The 12534-nt window shown below is 30.0% G+C and overlaps 1 protein-coding gene across 1 annotated transcript; it reads left to right on the top strand.

Annotated features, from left to right (window-relative positions):
• The first annotated feature begins 7381 nt into the window (after positions 1-7381).
• LOC134680844 (uncharacterized) lies at positions 7382-10520 on the top strand. Its single transcript, XM_063540099.1, has 6 exons — positions 7382-7456; positions 8023-8101; positions 8811-8948; positions 9155-9274; positions 9871-9988; positions 10138-10520. The coding sequence occupies exons 2-6, from the start codon at positions 8053-8055 to the stop codon at positions 10361-10363; spliced, it is 651 nt and encodes a 216-aa protein (XP_063396169.1). The 5' UTR covers positions 7382-7456; positions 8023-8052; the 3' UTR covers positions 10364-10520.
• The last annotated feature ends 2014 nt before the right edge of the window (positions 10521-12534 follow it).

Below are 12534 nucleotides of genomic sequence, written 5' to 3'. Positions count from 1 at the left end.
AAGCAACTTATAATTTATGTTAGTAAATCTAGAAAGAAGATCTATAAAATATTTTGTTATATCAATCTAATTAAATTTTCTTAAATAGTCATACACGAATCTCAACACGTTGGTCATTAAGAAGTCTACCTTGTCTTTTTTAATGATTTTATCAATCGAAATTTACTTAGTCTGACTTTATTATTATTTCTTCATTTATCATCTCCTTTCTTTTATTTATATTCCATTTTTCTTTGACAATATGTTAAAAACCAAATCAACTCTTACACTAACACACAAAAAGTCCAAGCTTTGCCAAGATAGCATTTATCTTTGCTGTTTCTGCAAACATCATATTCTAAAGTTTATATATTAAAAACTTTTAACATGCAAACGGGCTAAAAATAACTTTTAACTAGACGCGTAGTATTAATACACCACTGCTATCGAATGAACTGAAAGCTCGCAAACACGTTAAATCCCGCCACGTTATAGATCCCTATCCTATAAATCAGCAATGTATAATTTATTGGCTGGCTTTGATAATTTTCTGTACTCATTTGTTTATCCTTTTCTGCGTTTCCATAAATCAAAACGTTGACTTTCTCGTTGAATCGTTTGACATAAATGTGATGTATAAGGGCTTCGGTAACTAACTTGATGGTTATTTGTCTTGCTCATTGTTAAAAGCCGTATAATATTTTATAGTTGCTTCATATAAGTTATTTGGTTTTTGGGGACAATTGTCTCATTTGCAGTCATACCCGTGACATCTATGTTGTTTATAAAAGGTACACTACAATGCATCGATCTGTAATTCCTGCTTTCATCAGACTAGTTTGTAACAACTCCTTTAGTATCGTTTAGTGAATTAAAGAAAAAGATGATTATTGTACTGTTTTCAAAATTACCGCGTTAACGGAAGACCTTTAGATTTTTGAAGGGGCAATACGCTATTGTCTTCTTACATTTATGCTTCACACATTTGGATTTGATTGTCCCTTTGGTATCTTTCGCCTCTCTTCTTTAGCATTAAAGACATATGTATTTAGAATATGTGTCAGTTTTCTACAATTCACATATTAAGAATTGCATAAAATCACATAATAACATCTGCTATATATTACTGAATTTGCTGATTTTTCAAACCAAATATGCAATCAGGTTCACGTATTGTTTTTTTTTTTTTTAAAGAAAGCAACTTGTTATATTTATTTTACACGTCAAATAAGCTGTGTAGACATGACATAATTGCAAGACAGTACACTTACAATAATGATTAGGTTTTCAAAATGCAGTAAAGCAAAGGTACCCGCATTATTGGTATTAATGTACTATGAACACTTAAAGCATATCAGGCATTAACGCAAATTGTTAAAAAACAAAAACAAAAATGCAATACAAATTAAACATTTAAAAAACACAGTCAAACATATAAGCATCATCAAAAAAGTAAATACTTGAATTTAGAATAATATTCCCTTAGATCTGCAGGAGTCAGATCTACAACAGGCACAATTCAAGTTATGTATCAAACTTTTGAACTGGTGCAAAGCAAAGCTGTTTGTTTGTAAATGCCTTTTGGAAGCTTATTCCGGTGTATGTCTACAAGTGTAACTATAATAGTAAACAGTTTAATAACAAAAATACCGAACTACAAGGAAAATTCAAAACGGATCATGTTGCAAAAAAATGATGGATTAAACCTGGTTTAACAGCTAGCTTAACCTCACACTTGCATACAATTATTCCATTATAGTAACAATATGTGAGCAAAACAGATAATAGCCAGTGGTAAAAAAATCGTCACTTTGTAAAACTGTTTCTCATTTATTAATTCACATTTTACCAAATGATAATACGGCCGGTATATCAAGACTATCGTTTTCACATTTCACAGCAGATCAAATTATATAATTTGATCTGCTAAACCAATATAACCCTATTGATTTTTTAAGGATTATGATTTTGCTCTTTGTGCGTTTTCGTACTTTATTCATTAATTTAGATAGAAAGATAAATAAGTATAACTCAATTTATTGGTGTTAATATTTTGTTTCATTTAAAGCAACACAGCAACATCTAAAAACAACGTAAAACTAATTATTTTTAGATTTCTTTATTATTTCCAGAGGGGACATTGTACCGACAAAAAACTTTGTCGATTTATGTTTTCTTACATCGTAATGTTTATGTATGTATATAAAATCTACTGTACAAGAAAACAAATGTCTATACACAAATTTTAAACTAACAAAAACAAATCCTACGTCAGCCTTGCCTTTTACTGCTTTGGATTAGTTTTAGACCCCTTTATAGCTTGCAATGCGGTGTGAGCCAAAGATCAGCATTGAAGGCCGTATGGTAACCTATAATAACTTACATAAACGATATTTGGTCTTGGGTGGCGAGTTGTCTCATTGTCAACCACACAATATTTTCTTAATTTCATACTATATCTTCTTGAAATTACATTGATAATGATTTATTTATTGAGAAGTCCTTTATATATGATTTATAATTATGATTTATCTTCTTTTTTATGTAATATTTATATTATACACATTTGTGCATTTAGTATGCACTTTCATGAACCTGAATATGCAAAATCAAAGCGTGGAATTACAATATTTCTCTCTTTGTTTATTTTCATTTTATAATTGTTCTCTGATGAACTAAATATAAATATCTCCTACAAACTTTACCAAGTTAACCACTATCTAAACAGACTGCACTCTCTGATTAAGTACAAAAGGAAAAAAATGTCCAAAAACATTATTACTCAATTGCGTGGTGGCTGTGTAAATACCGAGTCACGTCAGATAGTCATATTATGACCGGACTATTTGGACTTAAATTTTAGCATTCGTATTCTTATGAACATTTTATATTTTCAATTATTTTACTATATTTCAATATTTGGATAAGGTTAAATTCTATTATTCCGGACTTTCACAGATTAATTGTTATAATCTTGGACAAAGGACGGGATTTCTATAATTCTACTTTATCTTATAATTTATTCTTTTTGACAGTTTGGACAATAATTAACTCTTACATGTCTCGGTTATTGTATAGAAAGGTATATACTATGAAAATTAGAGCGCGGGGCTTTGCCCCAAGCTCTTATTTTCATAGTATATACCTTTCTATACCATATCCAATTTAGCACATATTTACCACTTGAGTAATCCTGTTATTAGTCTATTGATATGTTTTGGCTGACTGGATGTAGCTCATTTACGTAGTTTTGTAAATCTACTCACTATAATATCATTGTAAAAATGGGATTTCAAAAGGCCCTTGACTTTAGAATGTAAAGAAGGTAGCTGCTGGTGTAAGTATGTTTATTGATTTAAAGCGTTGTTTTATTATACATATACTTATTTACATGGTAAGATGACAAAATGAATTGATCACTAGCAGGCAATTCTTAAATTGCAGTGAAAGCTTTACATTCTTGAAAACATTTTTTTTTAATTTCACATAAAACCTAAAACTATCTTGAAAATGCTTTTGAATGAGTACAAACAGTTGGATCCCCCTCCCACATCTTTGGTTGAAACACCTCTTAAAAATGCCTGAATCTGCCCCTGGTATGTACCCATAGGTAGTCTAGTGGATAGTTTATATGCATGAAATATTTGTCACTGGACATAAGACAACCAATTATCGACCAATTTATGACTAAATATATCAAATTGCTTTATACATAGTTTCCCTTCAAAAGATTCATGGTTGACTCTTTTTGTGTACAAAGTAATTGCATGGAACATAAAGGATTACAAATTTAAGATTTAGTTGTGTACTTTAATCAAGGTATAAAGCACCATAATTATTACTCTTCATTTTAATGAAAGAACCTTTTTTAATTGCCAAAACAAAATTCAAATCAAAAGATTGATTAGTAGGATGTTAAAAATCTGTTTGAAAACTAATCACAAACTATTTAGTTAAATTTGGAACACAGAATTTATTTTAAAATAGCCAGTAGCAATTCTTGTTCTAATATCTTGATTACAATACAATGAAATCTTACCCTTGTGGTCATTCATGGAAAAAGTATGTACTATGAAAATTAGAAGGCAAATTCAAGCAATTTGATTGGACGAGAAGATGTAAGTATGTGCTAAGTACGTGTCATAACCTGTGGACACTACAATAAACTTTAGTCTATTGTTATTTCTATATTTGTCATCTGTTAATCTTTTAATCCTTTAATTGCTTATGCTTATATATATATTGTTATTGTTGATACGCTATATATTACATTTAGTTTGGAGTTTGTTGTTCGGTCTTGCTGGACTACTGAAATAAAAGTTTAAGGAGCGAACTATTCCTTCTTGATTTTATATAGTCTGGAACGCCAATCCACTCGGCTATAACATGCCCAAAATAGACCAAACAGTTATATAGTTATAACATACAAATCAAGTATAGCGTTTTTGCGTGTCACGAACATTATTTAATGTTATTTTAGATGTTTCAAGTCTTGCTCATGAAAGTAGATTACAAAAACGAAAATATCAAATGGAAACTGTCATCCTTTTCTTAAGAAATAACAAAGACACTGTCCAATACTAATGTTACAATTGCAATACACAAAAGTTAATTTTGAATACGCTAAAGAAATACTTTTCCAATCGAATATTCTAGGATTTAATTGTCTCATCTGCAATCATAACTGTGACAAGTTATGTTTATATAGTATATTCTGCATTGGTTCTTTAATTTCTGCTTGCTTCGTTCGATCGTCAGACAATTAATGCAAGAATTTAGAACAACTGCATTTTCATTTAGTCAATTTCAAAAAAGCTTAGTTATAAAACTTTAAGATTGATTAACACAGAAGAGTACTGTCACATAATAATTATGAAATATTTACAAACTGGCGAATAGTGGACGATCATTTGATATCATGAAAAGTGACAATTCGGCTTGTATTGTTGGATATCAAATGGCAACTTTCTATTTAAGATCCATGTGAGTTTTCTAAATTGTATATAAAGAATGAGGTTTAATCATACATTTTTATTATCAGAAGTGCTTGTAATGTACTTCTGATATTAAATATTACTGAATTTAAGATAATCTTTTAAACTTTACTACAGTCAATCAGATCATCGTTTTGTCTTTTTAAAAAAGCTTCTTGTTTATTATTTTTATGAACGCATTAGATTATATAAATCAACGTACTTTTGACGAAAGGAGGATACTGTAGCGACAAATAACCTTGGATGAATATGATTTATACATCATAACACAAATTTGATTTAAAAATTCAATCCTTTTTTAATTGGTGCTTTTCTGCTTGTATGATGGTAATATGCTGCATTTGCTGTTATTTTTTGGAAACATAGGTTATCTTTGTAATTTGTGTACATTGAAAATAAACGTAAAATATTTAACTAATTGAAAACTCAAAAATATTTTCTTGCGAAACGATAACCAGAATTTTTAACAAAATTACGAATCCATATATACATAGAACAATAACAAGAAATTGTAAAATATAGTAGAACAGAGACGCATCAGATCGACATATAGCTAGAAACCACTTACAAAAAATTCTAAGATAGTTTACATTTGTAGCTACTGAAGGATGACTCAAAACCAACCAATAACAATGGTGTATTTGATGTACGATACACATGATGTATAAAATAAATATGTAAAAAAACACACTATAGCAAGTAATCACGAAAGAACAAAAGTTTACTATAATTGGTTTTAAAAGTATTTTGTTCAGTTTATAACCCACGAAAGATCAAAAGTTTACTATAATTGGTTTTAAAAGTATTTTGTTCAGTATATAATAAGCCCTTTTTAATTGATGCTTTTCTGCTTGTATCATAAATGATTGCAATATGCTGCATTTGCTGTTATATTTTGAAAACAAAAGTTACAGTTAAATAGTTTATCTTTGTAATTTTTGTACATTGAAAAAGTACGTTGATGGTGTATTGATGTACGATACGATACACATGATGTATCATAAATAATTGCAATATGCTGCAAAAAAAAAAGTATAAATTGTACCCAAGGAGGGCGTAAAGTATAAATTGTGCCCAAGGAGGGCGTATGGGATTGTAGAAACCCGTAAAGGTTTTAAGCTATTTAAATGAATGTTTCAAATTAACAAGCTTTTTGTATATTTTAATTACACGTATGGCTTATCAGTTGGTAATTTCTGTTGGCAATTTCTTGTGGCTTGAAAAATTGTAATTGGAGCGAAAACATGTATTTCTCAATGGGTATATTACATTTGTCAGTATAACAAGGGATCATATCAATTATTAACATGTATTTGATACAAATGCGATGGGTTTTGCATATGTGATAATTAAGTCCATATTTGCCTACATGTAGGTCATATCATGCCATGAACCGGGGCCAATATAGGCTTCTCATGCCATTTCAATGGGAGAGCCATATCGGCCCTCGCATGCAATATCCATATTAGCTCTCGCGTCCAAAGCCCCCTCCGCTATGGAGAGTCATCTACAGTCTGCGAGACATTCTTAATCAATCGTTTATAAAGAATGTTTTAAAAGCACAGCGTTCAAACAAAATAAAGTTATCCTTTAGTTTTGAAGCGTCATACTATATTATGACGTCGCTACTAGAAACTATATGTTTTAGTTGATTGTCGAAGAAGAGCAGATGTGGTTACGGACATTATGAAGGTATCTTATAAAATGCAAAAACACAAAATATTAGTGTTCTGTAAAGAAAGTGTGGACGGACGAAAAGGGAGCGGTAGTCTGACTTGTTGTGATGTCAATGGTACTATAAAACGACACACAAAACTAAAACTACGTTGATTACTAATAAACTTGTAATAAAAATTCTTTCAAAACACATACAAACTTGTATAAAAAGCACGATCAATTGGCAAAAAAGTTCTGAAATTTGTCTAAAAATTATCAGATCTCGAGAACAAAACATTGACTTAAAAAGAATGATATGTGATTAAATTTCCATCTTCATGATGTTAAATATTTCCTACTAGTTGTTTGGTTTCATGATGGTTAGTTGTCTAATAAGCAAACATAACGTGTGATATTCCCTTATACGTATACGTGATCATGTGAAATTGTCAGAGCGACTAACAAAATTGAAATGCAGAAAAAACATTATTGTATCGTCTCGTTATATTTTTTCATTATAATTACTTTGAAGTTTTTACATTTGTTTAAAAATACAGGTATGTGTTATACCAAAAAGGTATCTATTTCACTCTACCAAATGTGCAATCGACAATTGATGTTTCCTCAGTTATGCTCGATGGCAAAATATTGTAGGGCGTTTGATTATACCACTCGATATTATTAAACATCTGGTAAATAAACATAGTATAGTATGTAACGAAAAGGTAGGAAGGCAGGGAGATACTTGAATTCTATTGGACAATGTTAATTGTATAAATATTTCAATTACTATAATGACATTTTAGTCGGCTGATTGACACCATTATGTAAGTAATACGTAATATTTAATTCAATTTAACTAACATAATTTTTAGCAAAAACATACATGTATCAAACCAGATACTGAAGGACAGCTTAAAAGCAGTTGCTTCTTGTAGATACATCGTATGGCTCTTTTGTTTTCACTTATTTATAAATATCTTTATTATCTTAAACCAATTTTATTGTTAACTCATCGTAACAAAAATTACTACAATAACAACAATCTATAATGTATACTACTGTATGATGTACAATAGTCAATTAAAGTTTCAGCTTAAATTATTATAAATACATAATTACATATATACACGTTAATAATGTTTCCCCTTACAAGCTCTGTCATTTGTTAATCAGTCTGATTGATTTACAAATGTCATTATATCTTAGATATAAGTAAAGTGTGTTTTGGGGGATAGGGTATACAGCAACATACTGCAATATCATTAATATATATAAATTCAGTATCTCAATGATGTCTTTGTTAGTATAAAATAAAGCATTTGTATTATTGCTACAAGGAATCTTGGTTTTTGCAAATATTCTGTATTTAGCATGTCTATTATCACTTCAGCGATTTGTCACAAGTAGTCATAGCTGTAAGATGCTGTCCATATTGACATTGGTCCTCACAGTTTCCTTAGCACATGCTGGTAATTTTAATGAAATAGATCAACACACATGTGTATCAATTAATATAAGCAACTTATTTGATTGTAAATAAATACATAAATTACAAAAAAAATAGTAAGATGCTTATGTATTATGAATATAAAAGGAATTATCTATAAGATTATAAATGTTTGCAGTAATTAAAGAAAAATCAACTGAAGAGAGATTATTTAAATCCCTTTTCAAAATCCTGGAAACAAAAAATGTAGCGGACTTTCCAGTTATATTTTGAATTTCTATACTAAAGTAGTCTTCGAAAAAACTTATCAAACCAATAAAAGAAAATGCAAATATGAATGCATGTAATAGTTTTGCCAAAGAGGAAATATGAGCCAGAAACAAAATAACGTTCAAAGAAGCACTAAGTATTGTAGGATAAAATACGTCCACCAAAGATGAGTAAAGTCAATACCGTAAAAGTAAACTATAAATTGGCCGACATGAAAAGTATAAGATTCTTCGAATAAGACAACAAACAACAGTTATATATACAACGCAATTAACAAAAATAAATTTGACATATACAAACAATTATGATTAACTTTGAATTACAGGCTTCTCACTTTCGACATGCTCATACATAATGCGGCGAGGTTAAACTTGATTGAAAATGCTGAAACCCACGTTTCATTTTATTTTTCAATAAGACATAACAAGATATACACACTGAGAATTTTGATAATTTTGTAGTACTTTGGCCAAAGGGAACTTATACACTAGTCAAACCGAAATCTGGATGTCCGTATGGATGGAAGGAAGGATGGAGGCAACAAGATAATGAAGACGATAGCAATTCCAACTACATTCCACCAAATCATCAATTCTACGGTATATGATAAATCTATTAAGAAATGTGCTATATAAATTTAGACTAAAATTGGGAAATATTGCCTCAATGTTAAATACAAAGAAACTTAGAATTCCAAAAATCTAAACTCACTTTAAAGTTCTTTTGAAAGTAAGAAATTTCCAAAAAATTGTGAAATGTTAACATGTTTAGTTTTTCTAACAACATAAGAGTTTCTAAATTACAGGTACCTTTCAAGGAAACTTTGTGTTTCATTATTGTACTAAAGATGCACATTCTACATCCGGATCTCAAAATTGGCCAAGAGGAAATTACTGTATTCTGAAACAAATATCTTGTCCACCAGGTAAATATGTGTACACAACAATTAAATAACCAATTGAAAGTATAGATACTCACCAAATTGCTATTTTTTGGAAAACGAAGTATGCTTGATTATTCTAAAACTACTGTTGTAATTCAAACAAAGTATACAGAATATTTCATTGGATTTTTTGTTTGTTAATTTGAATCTCTGAAATAGTATTCTCAGAGGTATTATTTACTGATAATGGTTAATACCTGCATATATGTTCTAATTAGATGAAGTTTAAATAAATAGACAAAAAGTTTAAATATACTTGAATAAAAAAAAGTAAGAAGAAAACATTTGATGAGCATTTAAGGAAATTTGAAATAAAAGCTGTACTAAATATTGATAAGTTCATCTATCTCTGGAGGAGAAAATCTCAATTTTATACAATAATTCAACATTTATAATGAAGTCGAGTAATTCTAGATTATAGTCACTTTATTATGACCAGTTGATGATAATATAGTTATAGTTTACTCACCTTTAGATATCATTATTTGATATAAAGGAAACAAGTCCTGACAAGAGAGTAACAAACACTATTAACTCGAGTATAAAACATAAAAAAAATTAAACGATTAATTTTTCAGGCTTCGAAACCGGATATATATATTGGGATGATGAGGATAGTAGTAATGCAAACTCGAAAGATGGAGTACTCCCAAGTGGACATTTTGATAGAAACACCCTCATACATTACTGTTGCAGGTATTACATTTTGAATGTTTATGTAAACTTAAATCAGTAAAAGCAACAATTAACTCTATGTAACTGACGTAAATAGAGAAAACGGCACTTATTAGAATCTCAGAACTTCGTGCTGCGTATATGATAATGACATCTTCTTTTATTTACAGATCTGACGGATACTACATGAATGGAATTGATCTTCCAAAAAGTAAACCGTTCTATTTGTTACGCTACACATCGCCATGTCAAAGGGTCAAAGGAATGTCTGTTCAAGAGCATGAGGTAAAAACAGATGATGAGGACAATAATAACAAAAACTTTCAAGGTGGAAGTCACCCTAAAAAAACTGGAGGCAACACCAAACTCTACTACTGTTACTATCAAAAGTATTAATAATATGCTGGAAATCACTCACTGAATGAAGGAGACGACAAGAACATACTTTACTACTGTTGAAATTTTTGAAACATTGCTCTAAATAGTAATAAGATAAAGACTCTTAAAAACCCATTGATTTTATTTAAATAAAAAAAGATACAAACTTTACAAACATAGCAACAAATGAAAGCATTTGCTTTTGGTGTAGTTCAGTGATTCTGTTGTTCCTTTGTTTTCCTCTTGTTTGTAGTTGATGTGTTTCTCTAGGTTTAACTTTATTGCCTGGATTTGCTTTCTCTTAATCGAATTATGACTATGGAACATCGGTAGACTACAGTTCAGTTGTCTATATCTTAACGAATGAAATAGAGCATAAGATGTCCGAAACTAATCCAAACAAACAATGGTAGTCAAATAATGTTGATATTTTCTTTTATTTTTATGGAAAAACACTGTTTTGAACTATACAGATATTAAACAAACAATGAATCAGAGAAACTAGGCAAATAATTCTAAACTATCAACACTCGTTTCGTCTACGTAAGACTCACTAATGACGCTCGAATCAAACTAGTTTGAAAGCCAAATTAAGTTTAAAGTTGAAGAGCTTTTGAAACGTTTCAATAGTAATGTTCAAAGTATATGTTGGAATGTTTACGTTGTCCCCATACGAATAAGCCAAGAAATCACCATTTTTATGTTGACAAAAAGACTTTTTGAATTGTTAAAAAAAGAACTAATGATTTTGTACCTTTTCCATAAAAAACAGTAGCCGTAAATTTGCATTTAAAAAAATTTGGTCCTTAATGCTTTCAATTTTTCATACTTGATTCAATCCATCATATACTTTGATTCGAGGATCATTGGATACGTATTGTGTAGATGAAAATTGCAAATGACGTGCACAATTATAGGCCTTGTAACTTAATACGTTTTTACAAAAAAAGATAACAAGTTACCACGAATACATAATTTCCATTAGAAGTAGCCTTAGAAGTAGCCTTCAAGGCCATAAAATTATGTTTTATTACTTACTCAAGCCCTTTTTAACAACTTTTTACCCTTCAAGAACATCTGTGTTTATCCTAGTTTATCTTGTTTGCGAATTGCTTAGTGTTTAACTTCCATGTTGTGTTTTAAAGGGGCACTAGCTGTCAAATTCAGTGTCACCGATTTCCCTCAAATTCTCATATTTGATTTATATCAATGTAAAACATTTATCCCAACTACCAAAAGTCTAAAATAAACAGTATACGGAGCATGGTAATGATAATATGTAGGTTCGTTTCGAGTGTATGTTAATCAAGACGCCATCTAATTAACTATCGATTTGACCTCAGATGACCATATAAGCGATGTAAACATAAATAATGATATCAATAGATTAAACCAACACGTGCTATTGGATTTTTATAGGTCTGTTTGATTTTTTCTTGTAAATTAAAAATTTATGTGTCTCATTGTTTTTAACCGTATAAGAATGATTTTATATAGATCGAATCAGTAATCAAATGATTTACCGTAGTTTCACTTTCATTGTTGACATTCTTTTTCTTTAAATAACCTGTACACGTATAATGCATTCGCTGTCAATCTCTAGCGAGGGGTTAAATTGAAGTTCACATGAATACGGATTTTGTGAGGTCGGCTAATTCACTTGCAAGTGAAACAGTAATTATCAATGTTTCATCGCTTAATTTGACAAAATTAAACCATTTTGGCTGCTAAAAGCGAATTTTCATTTCACTATTTCACTTTCATTATTGATTGAACAAAAAAAATCTTACTTAAGATTTTTAATATATCTCGTAGCTAGTGCCCCTTTAATGACTGTTGTTTATAATATAACTGTTTTGTATTTTAAGCTCCGACGGCATCAATTGGGGATTTGATGGTCGCAAATTAAGTTTACTGGCGACGCGTAAGCGGAGACAGTAAACGGGTTATTGCAACCATCATTTCCCCAATTGATACCGTCGGAGCTTGAAATGCAATATTGTTATCTCCATTTTAATGAAACTTTCAGAAAACAACGTTAAAACATGTAATTAAAATCTGTCATATGCCGTCTGCGCTTGCGCGTACGTCCCATAGCATCAATTGTCAATTGATGCCATGTAAAAAAGTGACGTTATCCAATCAAAAGAAAAGTTACAAACGTTGTTGCATTAGAATTGTCTTTTTCC

The sequence above is a fragment of the Mytilus trossulus genome, chromosome 8 (genome assembly GCF_036588685.1).
Source record: "Mytilus trossulus isolate FHL-02 chromosome 8, PNRI_Mtr1.1.1.hap1, whole genome shotgun sequence".
In the NCBI taxonomy this organism is placed as follows: domain Eukaryota; kingdom Metazoa; phylum Mollusca; class Bivalvia; order Mytilida; family Mytilidae; genus Mytilus; species Mytilus trossulus.
The sequence above is the reverse complement of the archived record's forward strand: the minus strand, read 5'-3'. Positions and strand labels throughout refer to the sequence as shown.